This window comes from Trichoderma ghanense (assembly GCF_004382785.1).
Source record: "Trichoderma ghanense strain CCMA-1212 chromosome Unknown scaffold_15, whole genome shotgun sequence".
Taxonomy (NCBI): Eukaryota; Fungi; Ascomycota; class Sordariomycetes; order Hypocreales; family Hypocreaceae; genus Trichoderma; species Trichoderma ghanense.
Window position 1 is genome coordinate 384542 of NW_027395678.1, and position 20635 is coordinate 405176.

General features: G+C 54.3%; 7 protein-coding genes across 7 annotated transcripts; 6 read left to right on the forward strand and 1 right to left on the reverse strand.

Annotated features, from left to right (window-relative positions):
- Positions 1–1408: 1408 nt before the first annotated feature.
- Positions 1409–2935, forward strand: CCMA1212_009209 (uncharacterized protein; the record flags this gene model as incomplete). The annotated part of the gene is made up of 1 exon (XM_073706302.1): positions 1409–2935. The coding sequence occupies one exon, from the start codon at positions 1409–1411 to the stop codon at positions 2933–2935; it is 1527 nt and encodes a 508-aa protein (XP_073555306.1).
- A 2824-nt stretch (positions 2936–5759) lies between these two features.
- CCMA1212_009210 (uncharacterized protein) lies at positions 5760–8797 on the forward strand (the record flags this gene model as incomplete). Its single annotated transcript, XM_073706303.1, has 5 exons — positions 5760–7301; positions 7380–7448; positions 7506–7565; positions 7628–7690; positions 7757–8797. The coding sequence occupies 5 exons, from the start codon at positions 5760–5762 to the stop codon at positions 8795–8797; spliced, it is 2775 nt and encodes a 924-aa protein (XP_073555230.1).
- Positions 8798–10242: 1445 nt separating this feature from the next.
- Positions 10243–12035, forward strand: CCMA1212_009211 (tRNA-specific adenosine deaminase 2; the record flags this gene model as incomplete). The annotated part of the gene is made up of 3 exons (XM_073706304.1): positions 10243–10957; positions 11033–11747; positions 11827–12035. The coding sequence occupies exons 1-3, from the start codon at positions 10265–10267 to the stop codon at positions 12033–12035; spliced, it is 1617 nt and encodes a 538-aa protein (XP_073555231.1). The 5' UTR covers positions 10243–10264.
- A 1476-nt stretch (positions 12036–13511) lies between these two features.
- On the forward strand, positions 13512–14706 carry CCMA1212_009213 (uncharacterized protein; the record flags this gene model as incomplete). Its single annotated transcript, XM_073706305.1, has 4 exons — positions 13512–13563; positions 13653–13806; positions 13887–14544; positions 14641–14706. The coding sequence occupies 4 exons, from the start codon at positions 13512–13514 to the stop codon at positions 14704–14706; spliced, it is 930 nt and encodes a 309-aa protein (XP_073555169.1).
- An 811-nt stretch (positions 14707–15517) lies between these two features.
- On the forward strand, positions 15518–17034 carry CCMA1212_009214 (uncharacterized protein; the record flags this gene model as incomplete). The annotated part of the gene is made up of 3 exons (XM_073706306.1): positions 15518–15986; positions 16071–16508; positions 16565–17034. 3 exons carry the CDS (start codon positions 15518–15520, stop codon positions 17032–17034), a joined length of 1377 nt encoding a protein of 458 aa, XP_073555234.1.
- A 1406-nt stretch (positions 17035–18440) lies between these two features.
- CCMA1212_009215 (Glucosamine 6-phosphate N-acetyltransferase) lies at positions 18441–19124 on the forward strand (the record flags this gene model as incomplete). Its single annotated transcript, XM_073706307.1, has 2 exons — positions 18441–18763; positions 18881–19124. The coding sequence occupies 2 exons, from the start codon at positions 18441–18443 to the stop codon at positions 19122–19124; spliced, it is 567 nt and encodes a 188-aa protein (XP_073555235.1).
- A 378-nt stretch (positions 19125–19502) lies between these two features.
- On the reverse strand, positions 19503–20441 carry CCMA1212_009216 (2-dehydro-3-deoxy-D-gluconate 5-dehydrogenase; the record flags this gene model as incomplete). The annotated part of the gene is made up of 3 exons (XM_073706308.1): positions 19503–19949; positions 20025–20252; positions 20322–20441. The coding sequence occupies 3 exons, from the start codon at positions 20439–20441 to the stop codon at positions 19503–19505; spliced, it is 795 nt and encodes a 264-aa protein (XP_073555232.1).
- Between the last annotated feature and the right edge of the window lie 194 nt (positions 20442–20635).

A 20635-nucleotide genomic window follows, 5' to 3' on the forward strand; every position in this document is an offset into this window, starting at 1 on the left:
TATAATAGAAAAAAAAAAAAAAAAAAAAAAAAAAAAAAAAAAAAAAAAAAAAAGTGCCTTTGAGATTACAGCGGCAGGCAGCTTGCCTGGCAGTGATAGCATCGACAATGCCACCGGTCTCGTTCGAAGGAATAAACAATTCAATCAACTTGCAGGGTTCTTCTATAAGTCAAGCGTGAATATAACTGCGATTAAGCCACTTCCTGCGGCTGAAGAATGACATCTGCTCGGTGCTTCAAGACGTTCTCTTTACCTCGCATTGGGTGTATGAGGCTACAATGACGTGTGAGCTGAAGACAGTCAACTCCCTCTCACGGTCTTCACCCACCCACTCACTGCCTCACCTTACCCAGCAGTACTTCGTACGCCTCGAGCAGTCATTCGTGTATCTACTTAAGGTACCTCGAGATGAAATGGTACAGGTCGGTCTACTGCGATCTAACCGAGCGAGGATAAAGCAAAGACAGATCGTGTTCCCCCAACTTTACCTAGTACCTTATTCGATCTGGCGTTTCCTTTTCCTCTCTTCTACCTTTTTATATATAGGTACTTCTCTCCCGAGTTAATATTCTCACACTGTGTCATTTTTTGCCCGCTCGATGAGTTTCCCCTCTTCCTTCCCTGTCCGCTGCTCTGTTAATGCGGTGCCTAGCCTCATTGGGTGGATGGCTCTTTCTTCAAGTTGACGGTGCGGAGTTCCCCAGATTTGAGTTTTAGCGGAGCTTCAACAGCTCCTTCCTCATGGAATCCGAGCTCAACTAAGGTAATTACCTAAGGTACCTACCTTACCTACCTTACCTTACTGTACCTACCTAGAGTCTACAAAGTACATCGGGCGACACGTGATTTGGCGTCGCGTCATTCGCGACCAAGGTAGGTAGGCTTTTTCGCTTACAGCGTCGCTGTTGGCCAAGACGCGTCTCGCTATTATTGATCACTTCGTCGCTTTGTCCTGCCTTGCTGATGCCTTCATCAAAGGTATCTTATCTGCAGCTTCGTTGCATCTCAGCAGTCAGCCCTACTTTTGCATATGAGAGGTTAGTGGCCCTTCTTTACCATCGGAGTATTACTTCGAGGCACCTACCTGTGTAAACCGTCTTGTGTGTATATCCTGAAGGGGACGATTCGTTCGTCTGTCGTTCGCCGGGTTGCTCTATGACTCTACACACTTCTTCTTTTGTTCCCCCCCTCTCCATCTGCAATTGTTCCGGGCCTTCATCTGTCTTCACCAGACTTTTGGACCGGTTTTGAATCTTGTCCAGCCTCCGACTTCCGTTTGGATACCCATCTCTCACCGCCGTCAGACTCTGGGAGGTAACTTACCAACCTCGGAGGCAAACACATCGCTCCTCAACCTCCCCCGTTTTACAGAGGGCTACCTCCACGTCTCGAGAGCCACCGGCAGACCATGTTTCATCCTGCGAGAAATGCCGGCCCATCTACCGCCACCCCCGCCACATCAAGCTCTCGGTCTACTCATCACCCCGTGCCTGAACCTGTGTCTCAATCAACAAGCAATGCCTTCGCAAGCCACACATCTGCTGCACCAACATTTCACAGGCCTCGGCGGTTCCTATTGTTGGCAAGAGAAAAGCTTGAGCCCGCAATAACTCCTCGCACACCAGCAGCTCGTGATACTTCTCGGCCCGGATCCAGACTTGTTGATAGCATTGAATCGGATTTCACGCCTCCTGAATCGGCATCCCGCAATAGCCAGGAAATCTTGCCACAGTCTAGAAAGCATTCGAACTCTGGCCCAGCAAATCATCCCGTTGCGTCAGCATCATCATCATCATCATCATCCCGAGACGTCCAGCGACCCGTTCCACAGTCTAAGAGAACCTCAGATGGCGGGCAAGTCGATACTTCTGTTGCCGCTTCATTCTCTTCCCGAGTCACTCAGCGGCCCATGCCTCGACCCGAGAGAAATGCCGGCCCATCGGATCTCCAGTCCAGTGTGATTCCCCCTGCATCGGCGAATCGCGGCTCTAGGCCATTCCCTTTGCCAGGCATGCGGAATCCCGGTTCGACCACCACTCTGACAACATCGGCATCCTGTGCTGCATATCAACCCATACCTCAGCCTATAAGGCACACTGGGCCAACCCATACGCCAGTTGCAGCAACACCCCGATTCGCTCAGCAGTCCATGCAACAGCCGACGAGAGATGCATTACCAGCTCATATCTCCACTTCTTCAGCGTCAAGGATGGCTCAACAGCCGACGCTCCAACCTCCAAGGACTTCATCAACTCAAGCTCCCTCTGTCTCTTTGTCTCGCACTACTCAACAATCTACATTCCGGTCCGTGAGAGCCACCGCAGCGCCGTTGAATACTCCCACTCCATCAGCATCCGCGTCGATTCTCGAGTTCATTTGCCTATACACGCATGACCTTCGCCGCAAGAAAAAGAGATGGCAGGACGGCAAGCTAAAGTTTCACACCTTCAATAAGAAGTACATGGTATATGACGACGGCGGAGGCTTCGTCGGTGACGGGCATTGGCAGGGAGACGAGGGCGAGGTTGCAGAGGGCCTCGAGATGAACCTTGACCGGGGCATGGCCATTGTACAACTATTGGAGTGCACGGGATCCAAGGAGCAGGACCTTGGGGAGGTTCTGGGCAAGCGGGCGAGGGAGGTGGAGGAGAGGCGTGTAAGTGCTGCAACCAAGGTCTCTTCATCAGCGGCTCCATTGAATCCAGCAAAGAGGAGCAGAGGGGCCGCAACGGCGGTCGAAACACCGCCGCCTACGACTGTGACCACTTTGGTCCCTCTGCCTCCCAGAAACGGAGGGCCAGTGGTCGCAAAGGTGGTTGAGAAATCGCCGCCTACGACAGGCGCCACTATGATCTCTCTGCCCCCCAGAAACGGAGGGGCATGGAGCACGCATGCCATGGACCTGTTGGGGATGTCCCGACCAATGCGGGGGTGATTGCTTTCTCAGCGATTGTTGATTCTGTTTTCTGTAAATAAAGATCGTCAACCAAGGCGGGTTTGACTTTTCTACCGTCCACGATCATGTGTTGCATTTTGTATTCAACGAGACAACGAAATATAGACGAACGTAACACGGCCCAGCAAGATACAACATGAGATTTAGGTCGTAGCTCCTGTTTCTGCTCCATGGTGTCTTATCTCGCTGTCGGGCTGCTTGCCAAATCACTCGGTAGATGGATACTGCAACACTTGTCAGCATTAGGCGGAGAGGCTCCAACCCATGACCGTGGGTCAGAACGAGTTTTATCTTCGATCTCCAAAGGGCCGGAGATCTGACGCTCATTGGAGTCGCTGGGGTTCTCTTCAGGCGGAGAGCAAAGCGGCTTCTGGAGAGCCCCGAAATACAGGCCTCAGTTCAGCGAGGTAGAGGTGGAGTTGGCTGTGGTCTATGTGATGGCAGCAGCATCGTCCCGGCAGCATTGTGGTAACAGAGCCGCCTGATGTTGCAGCAAACACCGGCCAGTGTTGCCGAACATCTCCTGGAAGTGGCCAAATAGGTTCATTCAACTACTCTTTCTTCAAGATCAAAGTCCAGTCTGTTGGTCCGTCTCGTCTCGCGTGGATACGGGATTCGGTCTCGGCTTCGGAGTGCTGCAGGTGCGCTATCGAGATGCCTGGCTCAGCCCAGGATCGCCAGTGTGGGGTGCTCTAAGCCTTCTCGAGCTCGCCGAAAGGCTCGAACCCGCTTGGCCGGCTTGATTGCGGCGGCTTGCCAACAAGGCAATTGTCGATGAGCCGGACATGGCTGCTGATTGTCCGAGATGCACGGGGGGCGTGTACTTGTGCGGCTGTCAGCTAAGGCAGCGGAATGCGATGAGGCCAATTGGTCGGACATATTCTACCAAATGTTGTCCCTTTGCTTTTGGTTATGTGAATCTCTCTCGCATCAGGGGTGTCATTGCGATTGGGCTCCAACCCGGTGCTATCCACCAAGGCCACCATTGCTGACGTTGTCTTGGGCTGATGGATTCGTGCGGCTCGTATCTTAGGTGACGGCGAAGCAGTGAGGGAGACGATCGTCGGGACCACGCTCAAATAGACTCGGATGGCGAAGGGACTAGTCAGAGAGCTACTGGGATGCTGCGCTGCTGACTCCAATTCGTTGTTTATGCCACTTCCAGAGGAGGTTGTTGAGTAACCAGGAGATCCTCGACTGGCTGCAGGGTAGGGCAGACTTTGCGGAGAGCAACGACCGAGACGACGGCGTCAGCAACCCATCGGGGAAGTACGAGACACTCAAAGTCGAGCGGGATCACTGCCCGACTCGGTATAAGGGCTTGAGGTGTTTCGCACGTGTCCACTCCCAGGAGCCACTCGTTGATAAAGCACAACAATCCGGCAGAAGAGATCAAAGAGCAGAGACGTGTTTAGACGAGGGGCAGCACATGAAGCTTATGTAGTCTGACTGCTCGAGTGGTTGGTTGGTAAAGTGCGCAAGAGCCAGCTCTCGCTTCATCCTTTGGCCGTGAATCACCAATCTAATCTTGTTCTTTCAGATCTCGGTACCTTTGGTAGAAACGTATGTGATAGGCTCTGTTCCCGTCATTCTTCGCTTGGAGAGTCTGGGGTATATTCGCCTCACTGGTGTGCTGACGGAGGGGGAATTGCACCGTCATCTTACACCCAGTACCTGCACGGCTTGCCCATTTCAGGTACTGGCCTCATCGCGAATACCGTTCCCAGGCGCCAAGCCGCCCGCCACATCAAGTACCTCCCCTTCCATCTGGACCTCGTGCGAGCATGCCTTTGCCCGTACCCGTGCCTGTGCTTGGGCGGTCACCCCCCGATAACCTTCAGCAAAAGCCCTCCAGATTGCCAGCCCAGAAAAGGGAACTTTTTACCAGGCCAGTGTTGAGTCACTCGCATGTGGCCCGAGCGCAGCGGGTGCCATTGGCCAATCAGCAGCGCTAAGCTCTCGCCGAAGGTCCACTCCGGGCGGCGCATCAGGTGGGAGATCTTGGCCAATCAGAGTCCGACAAAGCGGGGCGCGGGATCGCGCCGCACAGCCTTATTGGCCGGCTGAGCCCCCGAGGGAGCCTCGCGCTAGTCCTTTCTCAGCACGCCGAAAGAGTCAGGATTGCGACTATTCCTCAAGGGCCTCCTTCCCCAGGGCCGCTCCTTCTCAACGCCCGGCCGGACACTGAAATACCGTCATGACTCCCGACCGGCGACGCCTGAGGAACTCGGTTTCTCCTGCTCTTCATTTTCCATCTCCTTCGCGGCTCTTCTGGTCGACTAGTAATCACTAAGGCGCCTTATCGAACAGCCTGATACCTCCCCAAAGGCTTGATACCTTACCCAGGATCAGCAGCTTACAAGCTATCGTTGAGCTTGTTTGGTGCTTTGTTCTTGTTTCTCTTGCTTCCAGCGCGCCAAGATCTCCTCCCCCTCCTTCGCTCGCACACTTGGCGCTGCTGCGAATATCATACTCGTAAAGACTTCTCCCCTATCAGACAATTCTACCACTCGTTCGTTCGTTACATTCATTAAACCGGAGAAAAAAAAAGAAAAAAAAAGAAAAGAAAAAGGAAAAAAGTGAACGTCAACGAATCAATTCAGCGACTGGATTTCCAATTGTGTAAGTAAGCCGATGAAATTGAAGCTTGGGCTCAAGTGTATCGTGGGCTTACACTCCTATGGGACGTCGAATACTCGCGATAGGCCAGCCTAACCATCTTGGATTCGACCTTGCCGAGACCCCTTCTTTCATGAATCCTCACTTGCCGACTTCATCCAATCAGCATCTGCCCACATCAGCAATGGCTTCTCAATACGCTTCCACTGCCCCTCTTCCCCAGGGTTTCTCAGTCTATCAGCCTCAGCTCGGCGCTCAGCTTCAGTTCTTCCCTGCGCTCGGCACGCAAGAACTCGATGACATGATCAACGCCTACATCCCCGGCTCGGCTCCCCTCAAGGAGAAGCGGGCGACCATCTCGCTCGACTTCCTGGAGCACTCGCAGCTCACTGGCCAGACGTTCAAGTTCTACCCCGTCTACTACTCTTCTAGCCCGATGGCAGCCTCGCCAGTCAACTCCACCGCCACCTCCTCCTTCAGCAACGCATCTCCAGCCAACTCGGCCTTGGACTGGAGCCAGGCATCTGCATCCCCATCAGCCTCCTCTCGCTCTTCCGTTTCCAAGAGCCGCAAGGCCTCCAAGTCTAGCGGTCTTGTCGCACGCTATCCCGCTGTTGATCTTTCACACCTGCCCGGCATGAAGATCATGACCAAGGATGGCCAGGACATCACAGACTCTGCCTCTCGGGGGTCCAAGACAAAGGAGCAGCGAGATCACGCGCATCTGATGCGCATCATCAAGGCCTGCGATAGCTGTCGGCGGAAGAAGATTCGCTGTGACCCCGACCACAAGAAACGTCCGGCCTCTCAAACCCAACCGCAATCTGCTGCGAAGCCGACAAAGAAGGCACGCACAACACCACAGGCCGCGGCGACGCCAGCACCAGCAGCATCAACACCGCCGCCTCAGAAGACAGCGCCTGCTTCTGTGGCGATTTCGCCCTTAGACGATAATCCCCCTATACCAATGTCGCTGTTGGGCCTGGATCCCACCTTCACATTTACCGGCTTGGACGGCCTCGAGTCCACTGACCAGATGTTCGAGTCCTGGGAGGAGTTCGTCCAGTACCCCCCCGCGGATGTCGACGACAGCTACGACTTCTTCCTCGACCCCGAGGGATACTTTTCTTCCCAATCCTCCGCCTCCTCCTCGTCTGCCTCGCCCCCCAAGGCGCTTACGCCGGCATCGCAGCAAGATGTTCGGGCCATCGCTGGCCCTGAGGAGCGTGAGGGACTGTCATCACAATCCGCCTCACCACAGCTACCGTTCTTGCAAGACAGTCACACCACCTCAAGCGGCAGCTACACCGACTTCAACCTGTTCTCCCCCTCGTCCAGCTTCTCCGAGGACGACCGTATGGTCCCGATCTCGTCCACGAGGCTGCTCAGCCCGACTGAACCGTCCGTCTCCGGATCCGAACCCTTCGGCTTCGACAGCTTCGCTGCCGACGGCAGCATGCTCAGCTCTACCTGGGATAGCACAACTGCGCCGGTATCGCCTCTGGACACTGCTAGCCTCGTTGCGGCTGCCCACACGGACCTGTCGTGGTATGATCCGGGTCACAGTCAAGCCGAATCTGGTGAACCAGGAGACTCGCGGGATGGCATAAGTACGATACCTTCCACGGACTGGGCAGGCGAAGTTCACATCGCCTACCCGTCAGGTGGATCCGTCCTTGTCACTGCAACCTCTGGAAGCGGCGGCGTGGAAGTGATTGCGAATAGCGTATGTCTTTTGATTCTCCCCATCATATTCCTGCATATCGTCTGCCGTTGGATGAACAATGACTGACCTCCTTGGAAGGCATCACCTGGACGCTCAGATGTGTTTGGATCTGGATCTGGATCAGTCTCAATTTCTACCCTGGGAAGTGTACGTGTCGACGCCCATCACCTATCTTGCAGAATCGCGACTGACTTTTCAAAAAAGGGCCCATCAGTTGCGCTTGTTTCAAGCCCATCGACCAGCACCGCGCTCCAGTTCCACCCCGTACGTTTTTTCTCTTCTCGTGTGCGGCTAGTGTGCGCAATGGCGACTAACTTTGGAAAAAGGACATACAAGATGAAGCTCCATCATACGAGTCATCGCCCACCGAGCGTGGCAGATTCCCAAGTGTATGTTTTCTTTGCTGGACCGACGGTCAGCTATCTTGCAAGACAGCGACTGACTTTTCAAAAAAGGAATCACCAGTTGATCATTCGTCTCGGTTGTCCTCCGGCCAGGCCGACTCACCAACTGTATGTCATGCCATGACCACAGCTGCTGCCGCTCCAACGACGACTAACATGCGTAAACAGGAATACACGAGCCTGTCCACGAGCCAACGCAGGACCTCGCCCGTTACGCTGGCGACCACCGCGCACGATCCAGTCCAGCGCTCGAGGAGCCCGGAAGAGTCGCCGTCAAGGGTATGCGATGCCACAGCACCTGCAAATCCCCATTCAGTCCGACTAACTCGTCTGAAGGTCCAAACCGAGCTTGCCGCCAACCCCAACATGACTTCCGAGAACGTTTCTGGCGGCTCACAAGCCTCGTACGGCGATACGCTTCACGCTGTACCTGGTTCGACACACACAGCTGCCGGCGAGGATACTGTGAGCCCACGCACCTCGTCTGGCCCTACCGCCCTTGTCTGGTCTGACAGGCCGGGCGTCGCGACTCTCCTGAGCCTCACCAGCCCACCTGCTCAGCAACTCAACGGCGACGTCGATGTGCGCCAGCAGGCAATCCCTCCCGCGGTTGACAGTGGTTCGCAGACCCTGTCACTGCCCCTCCTGCAAGCGATATCGCCCACCGAGGGCCGGCCCGCTGCTGGTGGATCTGCGTACTTTGGTCCTGGTCAAGGGTCGAGCCAATTCGTTCTCCGCCAAGTCCTTTCTATGCAAACCATCGTGCCGATTCTCGCCGCCGGATTGCTGGGCGCCACGTTTGCAAGCATGGCTGGAGCCCCTCTCGTGTTTTCTCTCCTTTCACTGGCCCTTGCCACGCAGGCCATCTCGCAACGTCTTGGAGAAGCCAAGGCGCCGTTTGAGACGACACCATCGACAATGTCAAGTCCAAGATTCAAGGAGGGCCATCAATCATGGGGAAAGAAACCCCACGGACCGAGGGTCCAAGGGTCTTCAGTACTACGACACGAGGTATCTCGTCTATCCTCTCGTTTCTCATCTTTCCTCGGGGGAACCAGGCCGTTGGCCATGGTGGCTCCCTTGATGGGCTAGAACCTTTCTTGCATATGGTGCGAGCATTTAGGGGGAAACGAACATCTAGACCACGCTTTTTTTCTGCGAGCCTATCGGCCAATGATACCCCTTTGCGTGGATTGTGTTGGCATTTGGTATAAGGCTTGGTGGGATTTGACCATCTGGAGTTTCATAGAGTATAGCGTGGGAATAGAATTTGCCTTTCGGCGACTTCGTGAGTAGAAATTCATCAGGTTGCGACCTAGACTCGGTATCTCTTTTATACCTTCTCCCTTTTTGCTCCTTTTCCTGAAACATTCCAAGCTGTGGTTCGACTCTAACGCAATTATTATTCGTTCTTTTATTCTTTTTTATTACTGTCGTGATTGTAAGCAATGTCCCATAGGTGCTACTAGGTAGTGTCTAGAAGAGAAGGGACACCTGGATGACAAGGCTGGCGATATCTGTGAATCACAGCTAGGGAAATATTCTTGCTGTGATAAACATTTTTTTTTTGGCGGCGGCTGAGGAGGAGGAGCGGCCGGAGCGCGTGCTGAGTCATCCGGTTCTTGAGGCGCAAGCCGTTTTTCAGCGAAAACGTGTGACAGAAATTCAAACGCCATAAAAAGGTTGGTTAGTCCTCTCAAATCTCACCGCGAAGGAAGGTCGAAGAATCACAAACAAAACGCACAGCCAAAGACCTTCATTCTTTCATTTACAAGGCTTCACCTGAAGCCCCCCAGCCTATTGTACAGACAAATATCTTTCGCTTTCTGCATTTAAGCAGGCATCCTGCCTACTTTCCGCTACTATTGGGCAAACCTCCGGAGGCCCTACTCTCCCACACTCACTTTTTTTCCTTCTCGAAAGTTTCCCTTCGCAGGGCTAAACTGCGGAAAGAAATTTGACAACTGTTAGATGCGTCTTAATGCTTTGAACGGGCAACAAGGTCTGAAAGAAAACCCCTTTCCAGTTGCCAACCCTGTTTCTCTCTGTTTTCGAGCAACGATAATGGCAAAGGCACTGGCTGACATGCGGAAAAGGCATTTCGCTCCTCCATGATAGGCCTGTAGGGGAAAGCAGCTCTTTTCAACAGGCTCACCTGGCCTTCCCCAAGCCTAGCAAGGAGGATACACATTACACACCGCATCTGGCCTCCATTCCATCCTTCTTTCCGCAGAGATACGGCGAACACCTGTCGTCATACTCACGCAAGGGCCATACAAAGGAGAACAGCTCCTTCCGCGGCCTGAGAAGGCAAGTGACCGTCATCGTGAGGGGCTATAGGGCTGTGAGGAAGGAGCAGCGGTCGAGCCCCCCCCTCGCCAAAGGCAGCCCAGGCACACAAATCTTTTATTCACGATATTATCCCTCCTACACTGGGACAACACCACCTTAAACCCAACCCAAGCCCAAATTCACCTTCACCGGGAGCCGAGGGGGGCTGGAGCGGGATTCCAGGGTTAGCAGCAGCAATTCACCAGGCGCACCCCCAGCGGCCCAATCATGGCGGCTGCTGCAATCAGGTTAATCAGCCTGGCAGGTGCCAGACGCGCCTTGCGCAGGTGGTTCCGTCGCGGCTGGCCACCTGGTGACGGCTCGGACGACGAGGCCGAGGACGGAGCGGCAGTTCCTCCGTGCCCCCCCAACACGCCTGCTGAAACGTCGCTGGTCGAAGAGGAGAGCGAGGAAGACTCTGAGCGTGACTCGGACAAAGCGCCGGACATCAGCGACTCGGACCCCAGCCTGGGCAACGACGACAGCTACGACCAGGACTTCTACAACGACGACTCCACCATGAGCCTCAACCTGTTTGTGCCCACGGTCAACGGCATGCGACAGCTGACCTCTGCCGATGCCGCTGCGGCTGCGGCTGCGGCCACGGGCGAGGAGCACCAGGACGGTGAGAAGAAACAGCAGCAAGAGGACGGAAAGCCTGCCTCTGCCTCTGCCTCTGCCTCTGCCTCTGCCCCTGCAGATGGCAACCTGGTCACCGCCCTCACCGAGAAGCTTGGCAACATTAACCTGGCTGCCGCCGCCTCTGCCTCTGGCGCTGGCTCTGGCGACGAGGCCACTATCGTGGTCAAGCAGCCCTCTGTCTCGGGCGACAACAACCTCGGCGTTATTCGCTTTGATGACCCGGCCGTCATCGCTGAGCGAGCTGTGCACCTCAAGTTCATTGGCGAGGCCTTGGACATGGTGAGTGTTCCTTTCCCCTCCGGCGAGTATCGTATCTCTCTGGTCTACCATCTCGCTAACCATGTCATGATGCAGGCAAAGCTCGCTCTCCGCACCAATGAGACTCCTGTAGGCTGCGTCATTGTTCACAACGGCGAGATCATTGCCCGTGGCATGAACGCGACCAATGTCACTCGCAATGGCACCCGCCACGCTGAGTTCATGGCCATCTCCGCTCTGCTCTCTGTCTCGCGCAACAATGGCCCCAAGACCACCTCTCTCAAGCCCACTGTGCCACCCAAGAAGCCCATCAAAGGAGACAGCTCATCCGACATCTCTTCCGTGGAATGGCGCTCTCCCGACGAGGGCAACGAAGATGGCAGCAAGGGCCACCTGTACCCCTATGGTCAAAAGATGATCCCCCAGGAGCGTGTCAACGGTACCATCTTCCGCGAGTGCACTCTCTATGTCACTGTCGAGCCCTGCGTCATGTGCGCCTCACTCCTTCGCCAGGTTGGCATCAAGAAGGTCTATTTCGGTGCCGTCAACGACAAGTTTGGAGGCACTGGAGGAGTCTTTAGCATTCATGCCAACTCTACCCCCATCCGTGCGGATGGCCAAACAGCCAGCGCTCATCCTCAGCCCGCCCCCGTCCAGCATCCTGATGGAGGAGGCAGCCTCGGCGTCTCGTATCCCCCCGGTGGCGGCGATGGCGGCAACATTGAGCCAGGCTACGAAATTGAGGGTGGCTGGGGCCGTGACGAGGCCGTGGCACTTCTCCGTCGCTTTTACGTTCAGGAGAACGGCAGAGGTAAATTTGATCCTCCCTTGTTGTGTGTTGGTAGTTGCATTGGGTATCTATGATAGCTTGCTAACAGCGCGTAATGTAGCCCCTGTCCCACGAAAGAAGGAAGGCCGAGCCGCACGCTTGGCTGCCATGATGGAGCAAGACGGACTCTCGCTGCCTGGCTCGAATGGCGCTGGCAAACCTGCTGCGGCACCCGCCGTTTCTGATGACAAGAAGGAGAATGTTGAGCCGCCCAAGGCCACAGAGTCTCTCAAAGGCAAGGAAGTCATGGCCGAAGTGGTTACCGAATAGAGCACACAGCTCTGCCTCACAAGAACCACTTGCTGAAGGCTGCTATTCATTGAGCTGGCCTGGCACGGGGCTTGCATCTCTTATTTCTTTTGTCACCATTATCGAAAGCATTCCGCCGCCCATATCCATCTACCACGATGATGCCTAATCTGCAGCCTTGCAACCTTGCTTCACGTGCGAAATGGGAAAGGGGACGGGCCTTGGCGTTCTATTGTTATATCCACGGCAGCGATGCCGGTGAGTGAGGGCATTTGACATTTTTATCTTGGCGCCGCGAGTTAAGAAAACTGCGAGCATAGTGGAACTATTTTCAACGTCCATCTGACGTCTCTAACCATCGTCTTCATTTGCTTTTCCGCGGGCTTCATGTAGAGAATATGTGGCCTCGCTCGTTCGTAGCCTTGCATCTCATTTAGCCTCGCGCCCTACTTAGAAGGTAGACATAAACGACGATTTAGCTTTACGTGTCAAGAGTCATTATGACTTTGAAGGAGCAAAATGAGAAGTGCATGAATGTCATTCCGATGAGATGGCTACAGACCCATGCACAGAAGCAAAATAAGGAACAAAATCTAACAAAAATGCCAAAAGAAAATCTCATGCGTAATCTGGGAATCGAACCCAGGGCTCCCCGACGTTGCTCGGATGGCAACGGAGAATTTTACCACTAAACCAATTACGCTTGTGATTCATGTCTGAACGCTTCCGTTTCGGCATCATGAGCGTTTCAAGGCAGGATGAGATTTCCACATCGAGATTCCGAGGCCTCAAGGGGAGTTTCGATGAGAAGGTAGTTACCGACAGATAACATGGTATCTTTGGCTTCCATTTTGATGGCATACAGGGTTGAAGATACCAGTTGGGCTGAGAGTGCTTGCATCAGAATTGCACTCAAATGCCTATCCCACGCGGAGGAGTCGATGCCTCAACTCTGGCAGGAATACCGAGCGAACAAAGCAAAAGCCGGTGATCAAATCAACACCTTAGGCCTACGCACATACCTTTGTACCATTGATCCCTGCCTCTCTTCCCACTGCCTACTTACGATGCACCCAAAGAGGTTCCAATACGCAGGAGCTCATCCATGCGCCCTCTAAGCAGGGGGATCTTTTGTGTATGTTTTCAGCCGTAGGGCGCTAATGACACGCCGGGCTCCTCTCGACTCGATATGGGCTCCAACTTCTCTCGGCGCTCAAGGCATTTTTCTCTTGGCTGAGCCGTTATCAGCCTTGGCTGCTTTTTCACGCCATTGTCACGATGGTCTTGCCGGCCGACGGGCAGTCGGAATCAACGACGAGCTCAAGGGGGTTTCTTTCTCTGGTGTGTCAAGCGGCAGTATAAATACGTGGACGTGGACGTGGACGAGTGACGAGAATGCATCCTCTTTGTTCAGAATCCATCACATTTGCTTCATTTCCTATCCACTTGGGGTAGATTCTTGCTGTTGGCATTGCTCACGAGATTGACTTGGACATCATGAGTCGACTCCCTCCCATCGAGAAGTTCTCACTTGCAGTCCGCAAGAACAGTAGGTCCCCCCCCCTAAGAGCAATTCGAGCCTCTCTTGTTCATCATCACGTCTTCATCATGTTTACTAACCTTCATTATCTCTCTTAGTCCGTGATGAGTGGGAAAATAAAAAGCCGGATTATGAACAGAGACTCTCCGATGTGCTCGGCGAGCCATGGAAAATTGACATCGACCTCCGCCAAGTCTGCGCATACGCCCAGGACGGCTATGCTGCGGATTCACCTGGCTGGATGATTTCTGCGTATGCTGATACCTCATATCTTTATTAATTGAACACCACAAACAAAAAAAGCTGATGCTTTCGTTCTTTACGTTGTCCAGATACATCGACGGCGTGCTGTACCAGCTAGATCGCTTCATCGAGAAACATGGAGTAGAGGGCAAGTCAGAGCTCAACTCCATTGCCTCGGCAAGGACCATCACCATGGACCTGGACCAAGACAAGAAATTCACCTCTTGCGGCTGCGAAATCTCTCCTGCCGGACAGCTAGTCATTCTATTTAGAGAGGGCTGTCTGGGCACCAACATTGACTACGCATGCTCCCTCGAAAATCTCGAAGCGGCGCTCAACGAAGCTCCGACGACCGCTTCGACTGGCGACCAGTCAATGAGTTTCGTTGCCCGCGCAGCTGTGAGAACTGATTGGGACAGCGAGGAGCAAACCATCGATCTCAAGAACATCCTGAAGAAGGACATTGCCGTGCTGCCGCAGTTCGAGCAGGCCTTTGACAAGCTTAGCGCCGCAAAGGACGCACCGGAAAGCTGGCAGCAGAACCTGGGTCTCTTTCTCAGGATGTACTTTGAGGGCCTTGTGCGCTACCTCGAGAATCAAAAGTTTGGCGAGGACGACATGCTGTATGAAGCTTTCAACGAGTCTGTTGACAAGGCGACTGTCGCCTTTCGCATCGTTGACAAGGGCCAATTGAAGCACTCTACCTACAATGAGTGTGTCATAGAAGACGGCACCCTGATTCTCCAGGTATATTCTTCCCTGTCCTCTTGTTTTTGAGACGCAGGGGTTTTGGTATGGATGCTCTGGTTCGACCGCTTGCTAACCACAAGAACACGGGCTTAGACGATCCCAGAGTATTTCGGCACCAACATTGACCAAGCCGCCGAGAACCTGATGGATTTGCTGTGAGTCTGACTGATGGATGGGTTTGTGGGGTCAAAGATTTGCCTGTACGAAATCGCAGCATCTGCATACATGATGCAAATTAGATACTACTACCATCTAAGGTATCCAGTAAGAGTCATACATCGTACCTTGTTCCAAGTACGGAGGAGAGCGCCCCCGTAACAGCACAGCACGGCAATCCGCTGGCAGTAGATCGAGTGGAGGCGTTTGAGCGAGGATTCTCTTCACCTACGGCTTCGTTACACGTGTTGATGCAGGGTGAAGGGGAAGCCTGGCGCCTCTGGTTGGCTGGTGCCGGGACAGGCTTGCAGGCATTGGGAGTGCATGCGGCCCACATTCGGAGGCATGAGGTGCGTGACCGGCTGCATGTAGGGAGTTTGCATGCACGTATAAAGACTATGGGGATTAGAGAGAGGCAAAGGCTCATTCCCTTGGGCAAGCAACAGTCTCCAGTAACCGATTCAGTGATTTAGACTGATTTGATCGATTTCTTCTGCAAGCCATAGCTCAATCGGTGCCAGACTTGTGCGTTGAGTTTCGATCTTTGAGAGACTGGCATCAACTGAGAGGGCGAAATCATTCTGTCGGTGGCCAGTACCCCGCGAAACAGAGTCGACTCGACGCGGCATCGTCTCTTTATATCCATCGGTGTGTCTGAAGAGTTGCATCGTCCTTGCATTATTCAAGGTATATTTTCCTCTGGGGATTCTCTCATCTTTTTTGAGATTTTCCCCGTACATCCAGGAGGCATGGCGAGGTATTGACTCATACATGCATCTTGTTGCCTTGCTGACCTCTCCCACTAGAGCCAGTGATGCCGGTACCTAATCCGACGCCTGTCGCTGCGAACAGGGCCGCTGCAAAGCGTCAGGCCGTCACCACTGTGTCCATCGTGGCCCTCATCCTCATCCTGTGGCCAGAGCGCTTCATCATACTGAGAAACCTTTGTCTGGTCCCCGTGGTGGCCTGGGTGACGGCGCTGGTGTTTGATCTGAAGCATGGGGCGCTGGATGCTTGGGATGGAGTGCCAGCATGGGTAAAGAGAATCATCGGTGCAGACGACAACAACAGCGGCAACAGCAACAGCAACAGCAGGAGAAACGAGCCTTCTTACATGAGAAATCGACAACATGCCTCACCGACGAAAATGTCCGATTATGTGTTGACGCATCTCGGTCACTCGGTTTCTCTCATCATAAGCGAGGCGGTGAGGCTCTGGGAGCTCGCTCGCCCGATCCTGGCGGAATGGGCTCGTCAACTCATCCAGTGGCTCAACTCTCAAAGTTTGTGAACCATTCCATCATCTTCCATCCATTCATACAGCGTGTGGAAGAACCTGGCCGTTAATCGCTTTTTATCTCACCCAGCATCGACAAGCCAGAGTTCGTCATATGCCTCGTCTAAGAAGCCGGCTCCGAAATTCACTCAGTACTATGGCATCTTGGTCAAGATTCCCCGAGACCCCGACATTGCTCCTGCCTTCGCGCCTCTCTTCCAGATGCGAGACGTTCCCGGCAGTTTCAACTCGAGGGAAAGCAAGCATGGGTCAGCTGTTCCCTCAGTGCTGAACTCTTGGGACGCCGAATGTCGGTTGTCTCTTGTCCTAGTGGAAAAGACGGTATGGGACGATGGGCATCTAACGCTGCGGCGTAAGCTGTCGACGGGGACGAACTGGAGCCTGTCGCCGCCAGGACGTGGAAAATTCGACAGGCAGACGGAGAGGCCAGAGTTTGGACAGATTAGAGGCCTCGACGTGGTTGGGCTCGGAGACGGAGATTATGACGCCCTGAATAAGTGTCGCCAATGTAAGTCATGAACACTCCAACCAGCAAACAGTTCGGTGATAGCGATGGCTGACCAGCTCGGCAAACAGGCTTCCAGCTATTATCTCAGGACTGGAAGTACACGAGGATGCTTTGGGACGACGTCGACTTTGCCGTCATCCTCAGCCTCTTGGTCCTTGGTCCAGCTGCGGCCGCGAAGTGCGTCGAACTTTACCGATCGCTTTGCACGCTCAGGGAGAAGCAGGCGGGGGCTGCGACACGAGGCGCTCCTGGGCTGAGTCCTTTGCTCGTCGCGGCAGCAACGGGAGGACTGGCGGCACCCTTTGCATTGCCGCTGATGGCAGCTGCCGCGGCTGCGGCTGCGATGAAGAAGGGCGGCAAAAACGGCATGCCGGAGCAGAGACGGAAGGCATATCGAAGCCTGACGGTTCAGTTCCCAGAGCTAAATGTGCTGTTTGGGGAGGAGGAGATGGCGCAGAGGGAGGAGGAGGAGTGGAACGACGAGGAGGAAGATTACTACAACGAAGCCTTCAGCCCGTTTGACTGATAAGAGAGCGATACCTTGCGTAAAATAGATAGACGCCATGAATTTGAGGCAACACGAATGCCAGGAAACAACTGTATCAAACCTCTTCGAAGGGGGTTTTCAAGTTCATATGATGGCCCTCCTTGGCATCTCCCGGCAGTTGCCCCAAGCCAATATTCGCATCGCCCCATCGAATCCAGGATACCGAAGAATGCAAGATCCAGTTGCGCGTTTCCAAGAATAAACACGAGGCGCCACACCGTCTCCTGGTCTCCTAGCTGCTAAACAGCTTGGCCCAGCCCTAGCCAATACCCTGGAGCACGCGCCAGTCGCCCGCTTCTAGTGGCTGCGGGACCTTGATGCTGAGGCGGAGGCGCAGTAGAAGAAGAGAAGAATGCTCCGTAGCACGAAGGTCATGGACAAGGAGGAAGTTGAGGAGCGTTGATGATGGAGGACTATATCTGCGGGCAAATTCAGCGCGACAAACGTTCGATATGTATGTCCCTTATTAGACTTGTAAGGTACTCTAGTTACACATCGCAGACGAACACGTACAAGTGCAAGATTGTTGCATGGCATCACGATCTTCTAAATCAAACCCGACAGCACCAAACCCACAGCGCTGGCAGCACTCAACCGCAGTCGAGTGCCCACCCAAGCCTCAGCTCAGGGGCAGCGACAGGCACTCGGCAGCCCCTGGAACTCGTAGCAGAAGAGGCACCAGGACCATGTGCATGTGGTCATGCCCGGCCCACGCAAATGGATGGTCCCCACCTCCCAAAAAAAGGGTGCATAAGATCCTGATCCTCAATCGAAGGGATGCATCAGCCACAGGCCAGAGCACAATCACCTCCGGCTGACTGCTATTTGCAGCGTCATTTTGACTTTGTGCGCACTCCCCCCTCCCCGGATGCGGTGTCAGTGTCAGCCTCTCAGACTGGAGCGACTACCTCGTACCTAGTGATCTAGTATTTTGGCCTTGACCCTGCTGGGGGCCTTTGCGGTTTATTTAACAACTTTCAACCTTCCTTTCTTTGAAACCCCATCCCGCCGTCCTTCGTCATCCCACTTCGTCTCGACCTTCTACGTCTCCTCGTCTGTCTCCTTGTTCTCCCCTTTGTGGCGTCATTCCATTCTCCATTCGTTCCTCGCGTCTCTCCCACCCCGACGTCGCTTATCCAGACGACCCCTCGATTTGATTAATTCGCTTCCCTCGATCGACGGATTGGGTTGATTATATTCAATTGGAATCGTCATCCAGCCAATCTCGACGCCAACACGCGAGTCTACCTACAATCGCTATCCTCTCTTTCCAAACGAGCAATCGGAATCATCGCTCCTCCCCTCCTTCAAATCCCATCGATTCCTCGACCGCTCGCTTTCGCCCTTCTCGACAACCAAACGCACACACACACAATCAAGGCAAAATGTCGCCCTCCACGATCCCTCCCATCACCGTTACGGCCGCTCAGGACGGCCTCTTCTCCGAAGACCTCATCTCCCCAGACGTCTCCGCCTCCCTGCCCCAGGGCTACCAATTGCGAGCCCTGCGCCGCTCCGACTACGACTCCGGCTTCCTCGAGTGCCTCCGGGTGCTGACGACGGTCGGCGACATTAGCGAGGAAAAGTTCCAGAAGCAGTACGACAACATGGTGGCTCGCGAGGACTATTACATCATTGTCATTGAAGATACGGCGCGGGAGAAGAACTCTGTCGTGGCTACTGGCGCCCTGATAGTCGAGCACAAGTTGTAAGTTGCTGCCGCTACCTATCCTAGCCATCTTTCTCCTTGCCTTCTTGTGGTGCTGTTTTTTCTTCAAGCCCGGAATTGGCCCAGTTTCCAGCTGACTTCTCTCCTCCTCTGCAGCATCCACAGCCTGGGCAAGGTCGGCCACATCGAGGACATTGCCGTCGCCAAGGACCAGCAGGGCAAGAAGCTCGGCCTCCGACTCATCCAGGCCCTCGACTTCGTCGCCGAGAAGATTGGCTGCTACAAGAGCATCCTCGACTGCAGCGACGCCAACGAGGGCTTCTACGTCAAGTGCGGCTTCCGACGAGCAGGCCTGCAAATGGCTCACTACTACGAAGGAGGCAAAAGTAAATCACACTAAAGCCCCCCCTTCTCCTCTCCATTCCACACTTGAACACACAATTCGAAGAGGCCACATCGGAGACGTTTGTAGTTTCCTTATAACGACACATCACCTTTCCAAGTCTCCGTGGCTTAACCTGGTGCATAGCAGCTGATGATTTTCTTGTCTATTTCTTCGGCGCAGGCAGTAAAATCTAAAAGGGATCTAGATGAATAATAGACGGCAAACCAGCATGACAAGAGACGGACGGGAACAAGTAGCTGGAGACGTAATAGAATTTGCTTTCTTCGTTTAACCACAAATTGCCAATTGCACGAGGTCCGCTCATTAAGAATGCCAGATATCAGCATCCATCACAGACGTAGCTGAAAGAAAGACACGCGCCGGCCGGTCACACTACCGTCCCATCCATCCTCCGTCGACAACCAATATATGCCCGCTCACATACGCACTCGCCTTGCTCGCGAGGTACACGGCAGTTCCCTTGAAGTCCTCGGGCGACCCCCATCTGCCCGCCGGGATCCTGGAGCTGATGCTCGCCAGCCTCTCCGGGTTGTTGAGCAGCGCCGTGTTCATGTCCGTGTCGATGTAGCCCGGCGCAATGGCGTTGACCGTGATGCCCTTGGCCGTCCACTCGTTGGCAAACGACTTTGTGACCTGGCCAACGGCTCCCTTGGAGGCTGCGTAGGCCGGAACCGTGAAACCGCCCTGGAAGGTCAGCAGAGAGGCGAAGTTGATGATGCTGCCGCGGCGGCCGGTGGCGGGAGAGGGGGGTAGCGAGAGCATCTCGCGGCCAAAGTCGCGGCAGAGGGTGAAGACGGCGTTGAGGTTGACTTGGAGGACCTGGAAGCTGTGCGTAAGTGTCCCGATAACTCAGAGTATGCGGTTGTAGAGGTATGGGTAGATAGCAGCACGTACATCGTTCCAGTCATTGTCGGGAAACTCCTCGCAAGGATGCCTCCGCTGGATTCCGGCACAGTTGACCAGAATGTCGACCTTGTGGCCTGCGGCCGTGACGCCCTTGGCTATGTTGGCGACTTGCTCCTGGACGGCGAGATCAGCCGTAAAGATCCATGCCTGGCGGCCAGCCTTTTCGACGGCCTCCTTTGTCGCCGTCGACGTCGTGTCTCTCTGTTGACCCCAGATCTGTCAGTCGAAGGCATGCCTTTCGCGTTCCTCGCTCTCACAACCCGTTTTACCCAGAATGCGCCGTACCTGGATCAGGATAATGTCTGCGCCGGCTTCGGCAAGCCCAATGGCAACGGCTTGGCCAATGCCCCTCGTGGCACCGGTGATGAGAGCTGTAGAACCCTCGAGGGAGAAGATGGAGGCCATCTTGACGTCGAAACCAGCCGGAAAAATAAGTCAGGACGTTGGAGAACAAGGAAACAGCGCTGTGAAGAAGAAGAAAATCAAACCTCGACGCCCGCTCGCGATAAACCCGGGGAGCATTTCCTCGACCGGACAAATTATAGGCTATCTATCCCGCCAGACCGACAGAGCTGAATGTTCCCCCAACATGCATGGAT